Source organism: Pollicipes pollicipes, unplaced genomic scaffold (assembly GCF_011947565.3).
Source record: "Pollicipes pollicipes isolate AB1234 unplaced genomic scaffold, Ppol_2.1 Scaffold_1600;HRSCAF=1878_pilon_pilon_pilon, whole genome shotgun sequence".
NCBI classification, from domain to species: domain Eukaryota; kingdom Metazoa; phylum Arthropoda; class Thecostraca; order Pollicipedomorpha; family Pollicipedidae; genus Pollicipes; species Pollicipes pollicipes.
The window spans coordinates 21,612,418-21,634,009 of record NW_023595962.1 but is presented as its reverse complement, the minus strand read 5'-3'; the positions used below and the strand labels follow the sequence as shown (position 1 = coordinate 21,634,009).

The window sequence follows — 21,592 nt, the reverse complement described above, 5'->3', positions numbered from 1 at the left end:
GTCTCCGGGGGCCAGGAGTCAGACTTCCAACCTGCCCTATGGCTGGGCCGACTATCTGTCGCCATGGGAACAGCAGTGGATAGGTGGACTGTTTCCGGCCCGTCAAGTGTGGCCGCGGTCGCACCGAGCTCAAGGAGATCACCGAGCTCTGGTGCCGTCCACCAGCCCCACCATTGGTGGCAAACAACGCGCCTGCCGGACCGGGACGTTACTTTCGGTATCCCGCTGTTCCTGTGGTTGCCACACCGACTATGGAAAGTGCTCCTGGCCTGCCCCGAGTGCGGGAGCCATCTTAAGGGCGCTGGCCTGCACAGCGCCTGCGGAAGGTGCTGGACCTGCGGGCCGGCTACTGGCTGGCAACTGAAGTTTTATCCTGCCCCAGCTGCCGGCCCATCAAGGTCTACACGGCCTGGGACGAACGGCTGATCAGACAGCTGGATGTCGCGCATCAGCTGCAATTTCCAGCGGTCTTGACGTATAAGTAAGCACCAGCACACTGGTACCAGGAATGTTCTCAAACGTCAACGCACGTGCATACGTACGCATGCAAGCACTCTCACATGCATATAATTTTACTGCTTATCGTTAATCGTCTCTGTTGTACAGCGTTGAAATACGTCGGATCCGAGTATCCCATATTAGGTAAAGAGCTCGGGCACATGAAGTAATATCTATATCATGCCGTCTAGATACGAGATGATATTACGTTCCTGGAGACGGCGCTAAAGGCGGCAAGCATGCACTTTATTTCCCAGCGAAGTGAGAGGGAGCTCATGGCAATATCTGTACAAAGCCAACTGTAGTTCTCTGTCTGCTGTCAATGAACCGAACTGATAATACGTTAATAATAAGTTTTGGCGTATTTTCCAGGCTGACCTGCGACAAGGCTGTCGTCCGGCTGCTCCGCGAGCGGACGCTGGGCAACAGCCCCACCCAGCTGATGAAGCAGGTGGCGGAGCAGGTCAGCGAGGACCATCTGAGCCGCATGTTGCTCTACATGAGCGACTGCAGCATGCGATCCGCGGCATTCGAGGCCTGGCAGCGACCGTTCCCGCCGCCGCCGCCGGCCCCGGTGATGCCCAGCACCCGCTGGCTCATGCGGGTTTACCTGCAGGATGTCCTGCCGCGCATCAACGAGTACCTGGCCAGCATCACCAGCGTGTTTGGCCAGGTCCTCAAGATCGATTCCACCCGGAAGGTACGCTTGTCTTGCATCTAGCGTTGAAATCATATGTAAACCGCGCACCTTAGCCGCGCACCAATCATATGTAAACCGACCTTAGCAGTCTGTCCAGACGACATAGATATCCTGCCGTGTCCACCTGCCAAATACGCCTGGCTTCATTTCCTTTGCTTTGATATCATTTACGTGATGATATCCCGCATGTTTGCGTCACCCGTCGCATTCCATACCGCGCATGTCGTCTGACTGGCCATGTACGATTTGTGGCATGACCCTTAAACGGGTCCTTGACAATCAACCTAATAGCCGCTTGAATGGCTTGAAAGCCTGCTAAGGCCTTTTATGCTCTGGACTTCTAGCCCAATGAAGGCTGCTAGACAACACCACGCCTGCCTGTAGGACGGACCCTTCTGTACTTCTTCTTAAAATGTTCAATTTGTTTGCAGGTGGCCAAGAAGCTGGCTGGTATCGGCGCTGGCACCGCACGTTGGGCCACCAATGTGACCAACGAGCACGGCCTGGTCCTGAACAGCGTGCTAACGGCCACGGAAGGCGGCGGGCTGGACCAGCTCGGCAGCGGCATTGTCGCCCGCTTACCGGCAGGCAGGGGTGCCCAGCCTCTGGCGCTCTACGTGGACCGGGACTGCTGTGCGCCGTCCCCCGGCTCCAGCTGCCCGGCGCTGCGGGTGTTCCCCGGCTGGGAGGATGTGCCAGTGCGCCTGGATGCCTGGCACTTTATGCGTCGCCCTGGCAGCCGGGGTCACCACCGACGCCCACCAGCTGTACGGAGTGCTGATGAGCCGGTTGTCGGCGGCCATCTCGAGACGGACCCGGAGGACCTGACGGCGCTCTATGACGCCAAGCGGCAACAGCTGGCCCGCAAGGGGATGGCCATTGTCACCGACGCGGTGCTGGCCCGCGAAATCTCCAAGCGGGAGTTCCAACTTCACTGCCGACGCCAGACTCGAGGCACCGAGATCACCACCCGGTGCATTGATGAGTTACTGCGCCTGCTCTCCGGACCCTGCAGGCGTCGACAGCCTGGGCGTGCCGCTGCTGGACCAGTCCCGGATCTGGCCCATCTGGGAGCAGCAGAAGCGCCACGTCGCCTGCCTCCAGGACGTATCCGGTGTTCCACTGCCACCGAGTCACCGGGACGCTGGTGAAAGGCGGCGTGACCCTCCGCTGCTACCGGTCAGCACGCGGCACGACCTCGACGGAGAGCTTCCACAACCACCTCGCCCGTTTTATCCCAGGTATATACGACCCTTATTGCCAGGAGCGACAGTTGCATGCTGAGTGAGCTAAGCTCGCAACATGTCATTTGACTGGAGCGGTCATCGCACTCTGCGCCATGGTAATATTGTTAGCGTTCACTTGGCACAATGAATGGAGCATGCCTGTGACATACAGTTTGCAATGCCTGTGACAAACAGTTTGCAATGCCTGTGACAAACAGTTTGCAATGCCTGTGACAAACAGTTTGCAAATGCCTGTGACAAACAGTTTGCAATGCCTGTGACAAACGATCGTGTACCGTTGGCCCCTGTGGGTGCAAGCAGACCACTACGTACAGCCCAAGTATCTAATGTTGTAATTGTCCGTGACCTTGCCAGGGACGGACTGCTTAGTGACCTGCACTACCAAGCGTTCCTGGTGGAGGGCCTGGTCCGTTGGAACGCGGACCGGTATGCGGCGGCGTCGGACCAGGCTCCCGACCACCTACGCTGCTACGACGGCCGCATCAGAACTGCGGCCGCGACCTGTACCGTCGGGTGTTCCGAAGGACCTGTTCCCCCGGCGGGATGAAGTTCCTTGCAGTACACTGGTAAGTGACCAGCACAGACCATCGCGATGTTTAAGTTCCAGCAACTGTTGTACGGGAAAATTGTGATCAAAGTTGAGAATAGCAACCAATCCAGGGCTAATTTGCTAGCAGTTTGCTGAACGTTTAATTCATTGACATGCACAAAGCGCGGTAATAAGTAAAGCCTCTTCCATATGTAAGGGTCAAATTAATGATTTCATACAGTATTAATCGCTCAGCCATCGGAATCGAGTTTCACATCAATTAGAATATCAAGCAGTTCATGATGCGCCGTAACTCGTGTGATGTATGCATTGGGTGATGGGAGAATATTCCTTGATCTTTAAAGGATGAAAAAATGCGACGCGCTGGCCACGCTAGCCTGTTGTTGGTTATCAGTTTATACAGCGCAAATCAGAGTGCCAGGTTTGTTATTTCGCTCTATGAAACTAGGCTCTGGTCACGACATCGACGAACCCGTAAAACGCGGGTGCCGACCCGGCTAGTCGCCGACCCAACAGCCAGCTAGCCGCGGCTGACCTTGGTGATGACCGTCGACAGGCGAGCTCGTCCGGGGTGGCGTACCTTTACGCCCAGACCGGCAAGCGCCTAGACGCCTACCACTCCACGGACCCGGACCAGCAGGCCGAGGAGGACGTGGAAGGTGACGCCGAGGATGACGACACCGAGGATGAGGGGTTCGAGGATGTGGAGCTGGACCCGACCATAGCGGTCATGCCCGATGCACTGGGCATCTCTACGTTGGTGTGTTCGCCACCGGCATGGGTAAGTGCTCATGCCATAAGAGCTCTGTCTCGGCTCTGAGATGCGATGTGTTGTGCGGCGGTCGCGGCGAGCCGGGCCAAATCGAGCCCATGAGAGCCGCTACGCGTAACAGTTTGTGAACAGCTTGCAAAAGGATTCGGTAGTACTATGCCGGCCCAACGGTTCCTGTAAGATGTTATGGCGTTGTCAGGCATCATTATAACGCAAGATGGAACACTTAAGTAAAGATTGCCACGTGTTGGGTACTTTCTGATGACCAGTTTAACGACCTATTTTGTTAACCATCTCGATGTAGCCATTGTTTGAATTATTTCCCTGTTGCCCGGGATTTTGAAGTGTAAAATATTTACAAATGAGCTGGTGAAGTATGATATGTTAAACCTCAAATCAAGTACTCGAGCGTGGCGGACAAGGAAGTCGCGGAAGTTTGATTACAGAGCGGTGTGTTGCGTGCAGCCGGGGACCACCGGTCTTCACAGCCCTTAGATCTGTTGATAACCGTTCACGACGCACTTGTTGCCAGGACGGTGTGCTGGCCGGAGCTGCCGCGCCCCAGCCGGCCCTGCGACCGCAGCCGCCTGCCTCCGCTGCTGCCACCCGCTCGGGTGTGACGGCCTCCACCCCGCGGCCGGAGCCGCCTGCCTCCGTCGCTGCCACCCGCTCGGGTGTGACGGCCTCCACCCCGCGGCCGGAGCCGCCTGCCTCCGTCGCTGCCACCCGCTCGGGCGCGACGGTCTCCACCCCGCGGCCGGAGCCGCCTGCTCCGTCGCTGCCACCCGTTCGGGCGCGACGGTCTCCACCCCGCGGCCGGAGCCGCCTGGCTCCTTCGCTGCCACCCGCTCGGGTTGTGACGGTCTCCACCCCGCGGCCGGAGCCGCCTGGCTCCGTCGCTGCCACCCGCTCGGGCGCGACGGTCTCCCACCCCGCGGCCGGAGCCGTCTGCCTCCGCCGCGAGGGCGGTGCTAGCTGTGGCGGCATCACCAGCCGCACAGGTAAGATATGATGTCTCAAGTTTATCTTCACTTTTGCTTAGCTAATAACTTGGCCAGAGCCCTGTTTAATTATATACAACTCATCATGACCACGACCACAACAGACAAAAGGGAAGTCAGATGATGTCAGGAAAATCTGAAATGACACTAAAATTATCTGAAGTAGGTCATCGTGGAAAAACCGTCCCAAAAATCGTGGATTTTGAATCATTCTGTAACATTTGAAACCTTCTGCAACACGAACGCCTCACCGCGATCTTCTTCCGCGCACGCTACACTAAGAGTACTCTCCAGTGCATACAGATGCAACTCAAAGATCTGCAGCAAAATTCGGAACCTGATGTCATGACATCGTTTGTTATCAATCACCGATTAGTGACCATTTGGAGGATATCTGATATGGAGCAGGGTTGATTATGTACAAGACAGGCAATGCTGAAAGCGTTCGTGGTCAAGTTGCCCAAAGATGCCAGTAAAATTTGAGACGCAGATGCCGTAAAATATTTGGGATTGTGGATGTCAAATAAATGCATTTTAGTGTATAAAGTCATGCCACATCGGCTTTATATGCAGTACCCAGTTCATTCCCGTGAAATGGCACGCGATGTCGACCGTTCCACGGAAACCACGCACTCGGCGCATGTTGTGTCCTCGGAGCGATTTGCGCAATATCAGTGCAGGTCGGTAGCTTTCACGTGAACGGTTTCAGCACGGAGGCCTGGAACCGGAGCCGATGCGTACCGCCGTCGGCTGGGATGTTGGAACCCGTTTTCCCATGTCGCCTGACTGGAAGGCTGAAGGGCTGCCTGAGGTAAGTAATTTTTTACCCCGTGTGTACAGTGGCGAAAACCACTGTACGCAGATGGAACACCGCCGTCTTGTGCATTGAATAATTGATTCGATTAATTTCACACATGCATTAGCCATGTTCTGCTGGCGGCGAAACAGGTCCAACCGGACGTGATTTGCTGCGTCAGTTCTTTGGAGCGAGCATGATTCCGGAACGCCACGGTCAGATCTGGCATGGATGGAAGGTCGTACGTTCATCGTGTCCATGTCGATAACTGTTCACTGGTTGCCAGGACGGTGTGACTGGCCGGAGCTGCCGCGCCCCCAGCCGGCCCCGCGGCCGGAGCCGTCTGCCTCCGCTGCTGCCACCCGCTCGGGTGTGACGGCCCTCCACCCCGCGGGCCGGAGCCGCCTGCCTCCGTCGCTGCCACCCGCTCGGGTGTGACGGCCCTCCACCCGCGGCCGGAGCCGTCGGGCTCCGTCGCTGCACCCGCTCGGGTGTTACGGCCTCCACCCCACAGCCGGAGCCGCCTGCCTCCGCCGCGAGGGTGGTGCAAGTTGGGATGGCACCACTTGCTGCGCAGGTACGATGCACCTTCGGATTAAGCAACATGTTTCACTGTGTCACATGTGTACGTACCTTCGCCAGCTGTCACAAGCATCGAGTTTTCAACTTCGAGTTGGCAGCGCCTTGAGATTGGTCTGTTTGGAGCGAGTCATCAATGTTTTAGTTCTGGCCGGTTTCGAATGAGGGCAGGTAGCGTACTGTTGAATCTGTTTTGTGTTTTAGGAATCTGTTACCGGTCCTGACGGACAGCCCGGGTACGCGGAGGTGTGCCGACTCGCCGCATACCTGGCGGAGCTACCCCGCTCCCGCGGATATATCACCGACCGCGAGGCAGCTGATATCATCCATCTGTGGAGCTGTTTGTCCGACGGCGACAAGGCGAGGGTGGCCGCCTCCCCACGTCACCAGGACCAGCTTACAACCGGCCGCTTCAAAGTGTCGAAGCGCAAATCTGGTGCCGTGCCCGGCACCGACACCGTGCGGCGGTCAGTAATATTGTGTTGTATGACTGTCATGATCCGCTTATTGTTTCTGTTGAGGCGATCACTAAACCAATTTGAAAAACGCAGGCAACCAGTTTTGACTGTGCAGAACGTAAGAACACAGTTTCCGATTTCCTTTTGCTTCATCCTAATAAAATTGTAAGCGAAAGTTCAGATAGTTATGAGCGCCCTCATCCCTCTCGCTCATTGCAGGGACATTTCGTCCCCCTTATTACTCCGATAATGGATGTAGTAACAGTGTCACGCGAGTGGCGCACGCCGCTAGACGATGGATTGCTATCGTACATTATGTCCTATTGCTAAATTTGGAACGTCGCGAAACGCAGGGCATCAGTTGTGCGCTGTTCATGTCCGTTGCTCCATTCCACAGCGTCTCGCTTAAGAGCGGGGCTGTTCCAGCCCAAAAGCCAAGTATCAACCGGCTTAGCGAGCGCCTCGTTGAGGACTTATGCCGCCGCTACCGAAACCCGCGGCGTGTGGGTGGCGTTGTTGTGCCCGCGCTGAGGATGGTGTTGGGCCACCTGGCCGAGCTCCGAGAAGCCCTCCTGCGGCATCCAGCGGTAGAAGCCCACACGGGCATCGTGCTCGCACATCTGAACCAGCACACGCTGACGTCGTGGTCAGTATTCAAATGATGAAACATTTCAGTAGTTGCGGGGTTGCATACGCAGTTGCTACCAACTCCGCAGAGACCTGCATATGCAACCGCAGCTAATCCTGTTCGCTACATTCTCAGATGGCCTCCCGATCAGATGGCCAGATGGCAATGCTTATCGGTGCTCGTATATCCTTGCCCACCAAAGCCGCTAATGAACCGTCTTGCGCCCATGCGGCACACCGACATAACTGTCTAAACATATTGCAATCCGAGCAGGCGTCCGACGATTACCCACTGTAGGCCCCACGTGATTATTCCATACACGATGCCCACGTTCACGGACAATCTGTGATCTCTCCAGGTACAACGCCCGGGCGAAAGCCCTGGAGCGCATCTCGCTGCTGCAGGGGGTGCAGCTGCCGCCTGCTCGGCCTGTTGCCGCCGCAGCCCTACCGGCTCCCGCCCGCCGCTGAGCTGCGGGTGGTAAACGTCTATCGGCCGGCGCACCGGTTTAGCTTGCCGCAATAACAGTTGGGCGGGGAGGACCGCGTCGCCCGGCCACTTCTCACCAGCAGTCACCATCACCGGGCCCGACGCCGGCCAAGCGTGCCCATATTAGAAGGAGCACAGTAAATAAATGTTCTCAGTGCGGGGCCCAATTCTCCCGCGACACCGGACATAGGCGGGTGGGAAAGGGCCCCGCAAAAAACAAAATTTACTGTCCAGCGGCGAACCGTAAATAGGTCCTACGACCAGTGGTTCAACCAGTTGTAGTTATTTTTTAGACTCTTCTGTTTTCTTTCCACACTTTGAGTGATTGCGCCGCAAGCCTGCCCACCAACCGCCAACCAGTCTTAGAAATGCCCGGGTAAAGGCTTTAGGACCATCTGTCACATAGTCTGTTAGCTGTGTGTGGTACTAATGCCACTGCTCCATGAACAAAGTCTGAGTAAACAAAGTGATTTGAACTATTTCAATTAAAAACTTCACTATCAACGATTCATCACAGCACTTGACTGTTATTTCTTTGTGGCCTCAGATTCCCGTACCTTAAACTTCCGCCACATATTTAGCCGTTGACAAGGAATTTCACGATAGGATGGTAAGGGTCAGGCTCACGCAACAAGCACTGCTTAGCGCGAGTTCTAACCTCTATCATCCGTTCATATAAAAGGTTCGATCTAGGTGCTTACAAGACACTGAATGGAGTCATTCGTCGCAGCCTTTGCGACTGTGGGCAGCAATTACCCGTCGGTTTTGTTCAAAATTGACATTACATTGGCACGGCGAAGACAAAAAACCACAAAAGGTCCCCTCCAGGAGCTATGCACGATGCTAACATAGGAAACCGAGTCTAAAAGAAGAGCCCCTCCCCTCGGCCTCTGAGTGCGCGGACCTGCACAAGCAACGACGCCAGAGGTGCAACCAGTGTTGGTAGAGGCGATGCACTACGATTAACGACGGGCTCTACTGGTGGAAGTTCCACCACCCCGTCTCCAGCTAATTCGCTGGATTTGGTACATTTCAATTCGAAATCACTCTGTATTGAATGCATCGTAGGAGAACGCGGACGTTTCTTGCTTTACAATGACCCATTCGGCCCTTTGTTATCCGACCCAATCAAGGCGAGGACTGGATTTCCCGGGGTTCTACAAAAATAATGAGGATTCAGGACACGCGGATTGCATATCTAGTGGACCGAAACGGGGTCGATAATTTGCATTGGCTATACAACGTGTTGGCGGGATGATGATCACACTCCTAATATTTTTTCACATTTAAGAGAATGCTTCACATTTAAAGTGATTGAAGCAAGTATCATGATGAAAGAAGCTTACATAACTGTTGGTATGCTATCTGGCCGGAAAAGACTGCTCTAAACAGCACAACTTTCTGTTTGTGCTCCTCAATGCGTCATGGTTTGATCACGTTATCGTACCTTGCTTAACATTGATTGAGGGACAATTGACGGCCGCTGTATCTGGAAATTGCGCTCACGAAGGTTAGATATGAACTTCTCGGAAATAACATTTGTATTGGCCTTGATCGCCACATGGTTTGTGGAATGGCAGGATTGAAACGACGTTATTATGACGTCATGGATGCCACGGTGTCTAAAATTTCTCCCCGATTTGCCTTTCTCCATCTTCGCAGGGTTATGGCTCAGAAATTAGAGGTCTTAGGCCCAAAGAAGGGCAGGATTGTGAACGGGACCGAAACGTCTTAAAATTACTTTTATTTGAAACCCCATAAAAATCACAAGTGTGTAGTATACCCCTTAAACGAAAAATTATATGGGACACCGCAAATAATATGGAGTTGAAAGTGGACGCTCGTCAACCTTACCGTAGGTAATCAGCTGTAACTTGTTATCAGGTCAAAGATCAACTTCAAAATTGCTCAATTAATTCTGCCTTGTCAGGACCGGTAGCACCCTTACGTCCCAGCCCGGACTCTTAGCCGCTGCCACCCTGGCGATACGGCGGCCGGGCCCTGTTCGCGGCCCCTGTTCGATCTGTAGGTCATGAATAGTATAAACCATACACTAGTACTATCCGTGATGCGATGGGCCCTGTGACCTGGGCATCGTCATCATCATCGAACACCGGATCAGTGCTGACGCAAAAGGATGTCTTATCGCTGCAGGGGTCCAATAAATGACGCAGTGACCCCAGTTTGGCTTATCGGAGCCCTTGTCGAACCATGGCGGGGAATATCTCGTTCAGTGCTATGGTCCTGGGTCCCTGTTAGGCATTCTGGACCACTGACCAGCATCGAGGCTTCACTGTTTCAGGACCCCGAATAATGCAACGGGGCCTCCGCGTGAGCTCTGCAGTCTCCCGACCCGCCTCTGTTTGGGAAAAGGGCCCCAGGGTCCATATCGACACGGAGCCGACTATTATATATATATATGGAGCCCCCCCCCCCCCTGGGGAGGGGGACTCCTCTGGACCTAAGTGCCCCTCGCGTGCGCCCCTGATCGTGGTCATTGGAATGAGGTTTCTTGAAAAACAAAAATTTTGGGCCGTTTGTGACGACCCATAGAATTTCACATCAATTACAAATATAGATTACCTGGCCCGAAATGAAGGTTACAGCGTTTCTTTTACGAAGAAGCCGACCCACAATATCGTGAAGTGAGACATGACATTGCGGTGCCCCTAGAGTTTCGTGCTCCTCGAAAACTATGGCTTTATGGTTCCTTTGTGGTACCCCTCGCATGTGGTGTCTGTTGTCAATGAAAAGTATGTAGATGCCGGAATAATGTGCGTCCAGACGCACGGCAAACTCGGTAAAGTATCTAGCTGCCGAAGGGCTGAAACTTGAAGCCCTTGAAAATCATGTTTTGGCCCTTCGTACGCCCGGTTCAATTAGTCACATCTTGAAAATAAGGCTATGTTGTCCGGAAATGAAGGTGCTGGTGTTGCTTCAAGGAATGAACCGATCCACGATTTTTGTCAAGGGAAAAGCATCAGACAATGGTGGTCCTGAAATTGGTGCCTCTAAAAAGCAACGTTTTGGAGCTGTATGTGGGTCCAAGGAATTCGGTACCGTTGCGAAATGAAGAGGGCCCCAGGAATTGGGCACGTCTAAAAAAAGGCTATGGCGTTCTCAGATTACGATTTTGGCGCCAATCAGTCACAACATTTCGGCGCCCGTTCGATGCACAAAAGACCTCATGGATAACATAAGGGAGGGTTACGGCATAACCTCTCTTACTCTGGAGCCTTCCCTGAGTCTGAACTTAAAGAGCCAGGTCTTTACCACTACAAAATGGACAGAAATTCGGTCGCGGCAATCCGTTTAAATCACACCTGTCGGGAGAGTGATTTGACCCAAACGCATTGGCCTTTTGAACACAAGCCAGCCGAACTGCCCCCATGCGGGCTGCGTACTATGTGGGGGACTCAAACCCACACCTATGCATATAATTTCACACTTGGACAGAAGATGGCTTGAAAGGTCATTCGTAGATAAATTAAACATGACTGACCTTATGATGCTACCCTGTGCTACTCCGAAGTTGGCATTTTTTCTGTCGTGCTAACTACCATTCACTGATCGGTACGAGAGTTTAAGTTTCCTGTGACCATTGTGGATCTTTTTCATGCATAAGTTGTTCCAGTTGGGCGCCGAGGTCATATACGTGACAATGGAATGTCATTCCAAGGTTGCATCACGTTGAACGTCAAGTGGCTCCGTCATGGTCGCCGGAGATGGCGCTGATCATGTTGGTCACAGGGCTTTCCGCCGAATGGGCTGTGCTGTATGGGTACTGTGTGCAAGACAGGAGATGTTCAGATGCTTAAAAAATGAAGGGCATTTAGCGCACATGATTTCCGTGGCGCCAATAGAAGTCACATGACATGAAATGGGGAAGCTAATCAGGTTGAACGGATGGCCGAGCGTCCTATCCCTGTGTGGTACGTCTTGGGCTGGGCCGTAGTTCAGCTTTCCCATTCGTCTATTCCGCAAGGATTGCGTCTGGTCAGCATGGAAGCCCGGCTGTCTGCTGTTGACATTCCGAAATATGGCCCCAACGTTGAAGCCTATCGACAGGTGTAAGGTGTATTGACATTCTGCACGTGGCTGTGATGTCGGTGATGTAATCAATGTGATGTGTGTTGGTCATGTGTTATGTTGGTCGTGCCTTCCAAATATGTGCATGCATATCACCACCATGTGACTGACTGCCTGACCGACCATGTTGTAAGATGTGCTGCGCTTGTAGTTCGAACTTTGCTGCCACCTCCATGGCTTAGCTGAACCTGAACTTAGCTTCGACGAACAAGGCCCGCGGAAGCCGAGTTCAGGTCGCTGCCATGTGCTGGCTGGGTGGCCAGTCTAAGCAGATAGCTATTTATGCTTGTTAGACATGCATAAGCATTCGGGTACAGGACCCTAACGCCGCGTTCTCGGTGCAAGCTGTATGTGTACATTTGTGACGGATTGAAAACGCTGCCTTGCGCTTTGCCACTGCGGCAATCGTATGCAATACATCCAATGATACGACTTGTCTTTACATATCAAGCGAATGTGAAAACATGGAAGAGGTAGTGACGGCATCGGCCCACCTTATCTGTTCGAAAGATCTGACATGAACTCCATGGTGTTGCATGCAACAAGGCCCACATTGCATGAAAAATGTCATATTCTGCAGAGAACCCATTGGCGTGGCCCTGAGCACCACATGACTTATGTCAAATACAGGGTGAATTCCCAACCCAACCAAAATGGATAGAATTCACTGCAGCCTGTCCAGTAGTCATTGTGTGAGAACAGAACATACCTGTTTCATTGCAGTGCTGTCATCAAAGGAAGTGATCGATTGCCATGTGATGGTCAAACTCTTCAGCTCACCATAGAGTCAGGTGGGACAAAAGCCATTGTTTGGCAAGGTGGCTTTGACTGCTGAGAGCAACCAAAACAATCATATGGTTGTTGAGCTAGGTGTGAGATAAATCCCTAGAGACCTGCCATGACCCAGTGACATCACCAGGATCGAATGTTGGATGAGAGGCAAATGCTGGATGGAAACCAAACCCATAACATATTAGATCTGCCCCTGGTACCAACAGCAGGCAGCATAAGTCACAGTCAGTTGGCTGCTCCCATGCATCTCATCACACCCACAATCTTTGTTTCATTCCTCCATGTCCACACAGTCATAGCAAACCAACATTCAGTGACTGCCATGAGCAGTGGTGGCGAGCCTGAAGCAAGCATTGCAAGTTTCTTTGAAATGTGGTTTTGAATGTGGTATGCAGTGATATATGGAATAAATGTTTAGTTGAAAAAATGGGAAGAGAAAGCCCACGTTTGGGGACCCCTTCCATAATCCCTGCAGTGCCGTGACATCAAATAATGGCAAACGAGTGAGATTTGTGCCCAAAAATAGCTAACCATCACTTTGCCCCAAAGTGCTAGTCACTACATTCCCACATTTCCCACACACTACATTCCCATTCATGACATCATCTTTAAAGGAATAATTTTGAGAAGCTCTTGTGTGCCATATGCCTTGGAGCATTATGGAGACATTATCAAGAATAACCTATCTATTTTTTTTCAAACCTTTAATTTGTTAGTTACTATTGCATGCTCAAGCCATTGCAGCTTTCTGGTGCTTGGTCTCATATGTACGTAGGTTACATTCAAAAACATCTTTCTCATACCTGGCCCTATGTTTATGTAACCATATTAATCAGCACCACCAGTGTGCAGAATGATATGCATTATAAGCAAGTTACAGATACTGATGTGCATAAAATAGCTAACCACCACTTTGTCCAAAAGTGCTAGTCACTACATTCCCACCAATATGAATGTCCATCAGGTTTAAGAAGATAGCATAACACCTCAACTTAAAAACTAGGTGGTTAAGACTGGTGGCTATCATGCATGAATGGCATGGAGATTCCTAGCAAACCAGTTTTTCAGACCAACATTTCATTTGTAGACACCAAATATAACCTCTCGCACTGCTTAAGCCTTTAATAACCAACCATAATTTTTAAACAATGGTATTGAGGCATGCAAAAATCAATTATCTTAATTCATCTCACCATTTTCATAGGAACAATTTTGACAAGCTCTTGTCTGCCTTACCCCCTGGAACATTATGGAGACATGGAGAGAACAAACTGCTTTTTCAAACCTTTCAGTTGTTAGTTCTTGCTGCATGCTTAAGCCATTGCAAGCTTTCTGGTGCTTGCTCTCATATGTATGTAGGTTACATAAAAAGCACCATTCTGGTACTGGGCCCCATGTCCATATAACATTAATCAGCACTGCCAGCATGCAGAATGGCATGCATTAAGCATGTCATAATGCATGACATGCATTATAAGCATAAAGCGATTCGAACAGACAATTGTTAACAACAAAGCGGAGAACAGAATTTGTTCATGGAACAAAGTAAACAGAAAATCAAATATCATACTTAATGGGACCCGGGCACCGTATGTTAGTTATCATATTGTGATCAAACTCAATATCTCAATCTCCTCAATCTCGGTAAACACTGCACAGCAACAGCTGGAGCCGCAAACAATTTCCACGAAGCACTTTTGCCAACTTAAAACCTTTCGTCAACTGGCTAGCGACGCAACCCTTCCGTGCGTACGGCGCAAAACGTACCCAGCGACCTTGGCCCTGCTCCCGATTGCCGCTGCACAGCTGTTCTGACGTACAATTCTACCGGCGCTTCCAAAGTTGGAATACAATCTTCAGGCAATGCTGAGCGGGCGGGAGTATTCCAGGACAGGAAGACGGTATAGACCGCAAAACTGACGCGTGATTGGTCGAGGCATCTTCAGAATTGCCCGGTCGGACGGGAGCCCGTGAGCGCTACCGAGGCGGCTGGGAAATCGAGCCGACAAGTAAAAACGCCCAGAAACTGGTTGTTTCGCGCCAGCCAGGAACAAACGTGCGTGTAAACTTCGATTGTAAACATGAACATGCATTCAGTTAACCTACAAGCCCTTGGAATATCATTTACTGAAAATAAAACGAGTAATAAGAATATGCCTTCACATGACTGTCGTGTGGTGTGGTGTGGTGTGGTGTGGTGTGGTGTGGTGTGTGTGGTGTGGTGCTGTACTGTGTGGTGCTGTACTGTGCTGTGCCGTGCTGTGCTGTGCTGTGCTGTGCTGTGGTAGCAGGGACAGATTAATGACAGCGCCACCCAGGGCTTGACAGGACGCGTGACAGGATGGAACGGCACACAGCGCCCCCACCTCGGCTCGTCTTTTCTGTGCAGTTCTGGTTGCCTCTGTCTCCATTCCAGCTCTGGTCTATATTATATATATGTATATCTGGTCTGGTCTGGTCTGGTCTGGTCTGGTCTGGTCTGGTTTGGTTTGGTCAGGTTTGGTCAGGTCAGGTCAGGTCAAATCTACTCGGACCCACTCCGGTCTAGTCCAGTGCGGTCCGGTCTGGTCAGGTCGGGCCTGAACAGTTCTGGTCTGGCTCGGCTTAGTCTGGTCTGTTCTGGTCCTGCCACGAACATATTTGTTCTGTCCCATCCTTCCTCCTACCCCGTCAGTTTTCCGCATTCAATCAGGTCCAGCCATGTCCCAGCCGTCCCTGTCCTGGCCCAGTTGCAACCATTGTCCCTGACCAAGAAGTACCGTTTGTCCCTGGCACAGTTGTACCGACCTGGCTTCCCCCCGGTACCTTAAGTCCGCAACAACACAGTTGCGGCTCCGTGGCAGAAGCAAACGGGTCAAGAGTGATTCCACCTATCGCCAAAAAACGCTCCTTACTTACTTGCGCAGCGCCTCCACGAACACGTAATGGCTGTACTCGTCCGAGCCGGGTGCGTAGAACACGTCCGCGCCCGCCTCTATCCCGAACTCGCGGATCTCCTGGAGGGCAGAACGAGAGCGGTCCCAAGCACGGCCATCTCAGCGGCATCATCGGGTGGGCGTCATCAGCGTCGGCAGCCTCGGGGCCAGTGGCTCTCTTCGAAGCTCCCGCAGACGTGCAGCTCATTCTCAGAAGCTGCTGATAGTCCTACGATAAGGCTATGGTCTTTGGAACCTTTCTGGTGCCAAAAATGGCAACGTCAAACGCCTTTTTTCGTTGCTGTTGGCTTTTTTCTTGGGGAGGGGGAGGCAACTTACCTATTGCATTACATTTCGGATGCCAACGACAACAGAACTTAAAGCGAATTTTGAGAAAGGTCGGGCCAATTCCGTACAGCGAGGACTTCTTCCAACGATTCAAGACGGCGCCACTGAAAGGCACTATGCCTCTATGTGGAGTGACATAAAAACAAGGCCACTTTTGCATGCGGGGCTTTGGTGCAGGTGACCCTAAACCCGCCCCCCCCCCCTCACGGCAGGAGGATCACATCAGCTTAACGATATACCATGACCACGCCAACAAACAGTAGATCAGGACTACTCGCAGTCGGCGCGCGCTAAAGCTACAGAACATCATCAGGACAAGCCACATTAGCTGACATGGATCTGTGGGGCAGGCACCGCGATCGCAGGCACCAGAGCCACGGTGAGACTGTCCTCTGTGCCTGTTAAATGACCCTGGTCTCATCAGCTCCAGCAGCTTCCTGTCACAACGCACGCGCTCACGCCTGCGCTCGCGGCAGGGACTTCCACCCTTGAAAGGACGGGCCACCAGGTGCCCGTTCGCAATACAACCCCCACAAGTAGCACCATTACGATGGCAAGCTTATACGGCGAGCGAGAGAAACACCGTTCACCCAGCCAATCACGCCCCTTCGGGGAAGAACTAAGCTGTTGTCAATGACTGGTAGAAGGAAATGTCTGTGGATTCAAATAAGAATGTTGGGAAGTTGAATTTGAATACAGGAGAGCAACACGACCTGTTACTGGCAGGAGTGTACCACGCATTTTCACTGGATATTGCACAAGTCACTCTCCACTTCCTTGCAGGCGTCTAGTCTGCCATTTCACCGGGGGCTAGCAATGCTTTACCAAAAAAGCACAAAACGGCCTATCCTTGGAAAAATCCCCCAGGTAGACCTTAAACTGTTCACATAGGTAGGGCGGTAATAATAGCACCACTCCTCGGAGAAGAGGAGAATTCTGAAGAAACTCGGAACTCGTACACATCTGTCATAAATTACACCCGCTGCGATTGTTAGTTTTTTTGGCAAGTAATGGCACGGGATTTAGGCCATGGAATTTTCAGAGACGTCTGGAAAGTTATACCAGAAAATAACTGCAAGATGTCTGTGCTGCAAGAGCAGATGCCCATGAATCATGGCATTGACACGTTTTACAGGCGACAGCAAAATACGACACTGACATAAGAGGCCCTGACGGGGAAGATTCCCGTTACCTAATCCACCCGCCATCCATGCGGCTGGGGTCATACCCGCCACCCATGGGGATGGGGTAATTCCCACCCGCTACCCATGGTGGCTACTCATCCATTATCCCTTCAACCCATTGTTTACCCAGTTCACCGGAGGCCTCAAAATGTCATCATGTAACATACAGCAACACAGCAGAGGGCATTGCAAGGCTCACTGGTCACGGTGGCGAACTTGTGTAGCGGGCCGTACATGCATGTCATCAACATCGCCCGGTCTCGCGTCATCATTGTATGCTAAAGCGTGACGTTAAAATGATAGACATGTACACTAGATGTCATGTTCCACCTGTAATTACTGTCCATTCTCACGTCCATGACTGACGCGTGACCTTCGGGACCTCCCACCTACTGGTTGTTTCAAAGGGCGTCCTTATCGGCTACGTTGTATGCCACACACACCACGGCAGTTAAAAGGCCACAACATGACCTCATCGTTCACGTCGGTGACACACAGCAGGGCCAGAGGTGCAAAGAAAACTGTATGTCAGAACCCACAGTCCCGGCCATCTTTCAGAGAAAAAAACAAAATTTTCAGGATGGAATTCTTTAAAAGGTCAAGGATGTTACAAATGTAACAAAGGTCACAAGATCACGTGATCACGAAAAGACCGGGAGTGGTCATAATTATTTATCGCGGCAGCACCGGATCGTCCCAATTAATTTCTGGCTCATCTTTCTAGATAAGCCTCAATATTCGACGTCATATGTTGTGGCCCATATGACCTCGAGAAGTAAATGTCACTTGGATGTCGTATGGGGACATATGTGACCCTACGCGCGAGATTTCATCGACACCGGAGAGGTTACGGTGGGCACGACTGGCCTTGGTGCAGCCAAAAGCTCATTAGTATCAGGCAAGGTCCAGACTCTTCTCGTAAACACACGGCGAGTCTGGGTGGCATCCCATACCTCAGGCGCCTTCGTGTTATCTGCCAACCACGCTCGACCGAGCTCACCTCCCAACTTCCGCCTCCTGCTACGCTGCAAACACGAGCGCGCGCGAGCGAGACGTGTCATTTGACGTCACGAGTCCCGGTCTACGAGAACCCGCGCGCCGGTGGCACGCGGGCTCCGTGAGTGCAGCTACCTCTGGGCTGTTGAAGCGCACGCAGTAGGCGGCGTGGTGGACCGGCCCCATGACGTCATAGACGCGGCCGAGAGGGCGGCGGCCGCTCTCGAGGAACAGCACCGAGTCGATGTCGAGCGGCGGCGAGCCGGGAGTCGACTGTACCACCACTGGTGACAGGAGATACAGTCAGACCGCTGGTGACAGGGGATACAGCCAGACTATTGGTGCAGATATACAGATCACTGGTGGTGGGAACCTCTGTCAACCTAGTCAAACCTCTGGTGGTGGGAATACAGTCAAACCTCTGGTGGTGGGAAAACAGTCAAACTTCCGGTGGTGGGAATACAATAAAACCTGTCGTGGTGGGAATACAGTCAGACCACTGGTAGGGGATACAGTCGGACCGCTGGTGGCGACACAGTCGGACCACTGGTGGGGACACAGTCGGACCACTGGTGGGGATGCAGTCGGACCGCTGGTGGGGACACAGTCGGACCACTGGTGGGGACACAGTCGGACCACTGGTGGGGACACAGTCGGACCGCTAGTGGGGATACAGTCGGACCGCTGGTGGGGACACAGTCGGACCGCTGGTGGGGACACAGTCGGACCACCGCACTGGTGAAGTGGAGAGGTGCTGCTAGTGAAGAGGACACGAGACCAAATGTCATGGCGAAACAGGCAGATCTGAGGTCATAACACCAGTAAACTGCAGACGTCGTTCCCTGAGCCTTGTGTGCGACCGGTTCAACCTTCCTCCCGCCCATCACCCTGGCCGATCTAGCCAAACCAAGTGACAGTCTGTAATTCCTCAGCCAGTGAAGGCGCAGCAACATCAGTGAAAAGTCCATCCATTCAGGTGTCCAATAAAACAATCAATGACGAAATAGGAAGACAAACTGCATCGCTACCAGCGGGGCCAATGCCCCTGGCTTTAGGCTACATTCAGTCGGGCCGAACACAGCACTGGTTCAAACACAGCGACGGGCTATTCTGCCCACATCTTCAGATTCATCGCACTCTGTAGCAGCCAAAACCCGCGTGATGTTTTATAGATTCGGTGGCATAATCAGGGAGAGCGTCCAAGTGAAGTGCAACGAAAGATCAGGTAACCTCAACACACTTTACATCAGAGAGAAAAAGCTATCTGAATTGCAGACCGTTTTCTGTTCAGAGAGGTCGACTCCAGGCCGGTATCGCTCTGTGAGCGGACTCGGCGCATCCCGTCCAGACAGCATATGGTCGTGACAAACCCCTACTTAATCTTTTTCCGCAGAGATGAACATCAAATTGATTATGCCAGAGGCTCGGAATAAGTCACAGAAGGCGCCCTGCGCGTGACGTTCGAAGCGAAGACAACTGTACTGCGAGATGGTCCATTGCGACATGTTTCAATCGATTGCGTCATTCTTGACGCAAGCGATTACTGCGATCACCAATGAACCCATGCTTTAGCCCCAGCGAGAGCTAGGCTAGTGAAGCTCACAGGTGAGGGACACTGTATCGGGGTAGTTCCTCCCGTCAGGCTCTATGACAACGGTAATGGAAAAGACGCCGAACACGTGGCAGAAGATAGAAACTTGCCGTGTGGAGATCACGCACAACTCACAGACGACAAAACCACACAGACAAGCAACATAACTGAGTTCAATACAACTCAATGACGCCAAAAACAACACAGGATAAGCGGCACACCGCAAGGGCTTGGTTTTGTACCATAAGTGCAAGACGGCACAGCCTACCACTGAAAGCATGTGGGAGGGGATAAGGATCCATCAGCCCAGGACCACCGTCGATTATCAGGTCACCAACGCATAGGAACAACATCACATAGGAACAACCCACCAATTGAGCGCCACGCAGGAACAACAGCCCACCAAACCAAGACCACCCAGCAAAAACAACCCACCGACTAAACACCACGCAGGAACAACAGCCCATCAACTGAACACCACCCAGGAACAACAACCCACCAAATGAGCACTACGCAGGAACAACAGCTCATCAAACCAAGACCACCAAGCAACAACAACCCACCAATCGAACGCTACGCATGGACCACAGCGCACCCACGCAAAACCTCGCATGGGAAGCGACCCCACCAGCCGTGGCACGACGTTCGCCCACCGCCGCCCGCGGGCCGGCCAAGCCGACTCTCACCGAGACACTCGACGACGCTGGCCACGGTGCCCACGCGCGTGCACTGCTCCTCCGGCAGCGAGATGCGCAGGTGCTCGATGGCCGGTAAGTCCAGCAGGCCTGCGACGTCAGAGAACGACGTCACAGCGTGGCCAGGGCGGGCGAGGTGAGACGAGACGAGACGAGATAAGACAAGGCAAGGCAAGGCAAGGCAAGGCAAGACAAGACAAGACAAGACAAGACAAGACAAGACAAGACAAGACAAGGCAAGGCAAGGCAAGGCAAGGCAAGGCAAGGCAAGGCAAGGCAAAGCAAGGCAAGGCAAGGCAAGGCAATGCAGGGCAGGGCAGGGCAGGGCAGGGCAGGGCAGGGCAGGGCAGGAGGGTAGGGCAGGGCAGGGCAGGGCAGAGCAGGGCAGGGCAGGGCAAGACAAGACAAGACAAGACAAGGCGAGGCGAGGCGAGACGGGGCGGAAGGGGCGGGGGCGGAGAGGAAGGGGCAAGGTGGGTAGGGTGGAAGGGGCAAGGCGGGGCGGGGCGGAAGGGGCAAGGCGGGGCGGGGCGGAAGGGGCAAGGCGGGGCGGGGCGGAAGGGGGCAAGGCGGGGCGGGGCGGAAGGGGCAAGGCGGGGCGGGGCGGAAGGGGCAAGGCGGGGCGGGGCGGAAGGGGCGGAAGGAACAAGGCGGAAGGCGGCGGGAGGGGCAGAGCAGGACAGGGCAGGGCGGGAGAGGAGGGTGCGGCACAGTGTTTGGGCGATGACGGGGTGTAGGTCGGTAACGCTAAATAATCAGGAGCATGATGCCGCGTGTTAAATTTGCAGGGTGGAGAAACAGAAGGGGTTGTCAAATGTACACACCAACGTTTTAGGGGATTGGGCCTGTCCAGAAAACCTCCTAGTCTTCTGTATATTGGAGAATGTACCAAATTATGTTTATAACAGGTATTCACATAAAAGAACAGTCTGATTCTATCATGGATGCAAACATGGGACAACGGCGTCCACCTTTTATACCGGCCATGAAATAAAATGGACATAAACAACATAGAGCTCATACACTGCCCATTTGGATACTACCACAACAGGTAAAGCTTCTACTTCTCTCCTGCCGGCCACCGACAACAAACTTCACTGGCCCACCACCGAATGAAGCCTATCTGCGCTGTTCGCGGACAGACTGAATCCTGTCCGTGAACCGAAATCAGCCAGTAAGATCACTTGAACAGCGGCGTGTCTGCTGCAGCCGCCGCTGTCCTGCCAATGGGCACCTTCACCCCAGGGAACTTGCTAAGCCACCC

At 52.9% G+C, this 21,592-nt stretch overlaps 1 protein-coding gene across 1 annotated transcript in view; it reads right to left on the bottom strand.

The window, feature by feature from the left end:
- Nucleotides 1–21,592, bottom strand: part of LOC119113988 (H/ACA ribonucleoprotein complex non-core subunit NAF1) — a 35,800-nt gene that overhangs the window by 11,008 nt on the left and 3,200 nt on the right. The window contains exons 4-6 of the mRNA XM_037238257.1: nt 20,320–20,418; nt 18,178–18,326; nt 15,498–15,595 (exon numbers count right to left, since the gene is read on the bottom strand). Coding sequence (XP_037094152.1) covers nt 15,498–15,595; nt 18,178–18,326; nt 20,320–20,418 — 346 coding nt within the window. The remainder of the gene's footprint in view (nt 1–15,497; nt 15,596–18,177; nt 18,327–20,319; nt 20,419–21,592) is intronic.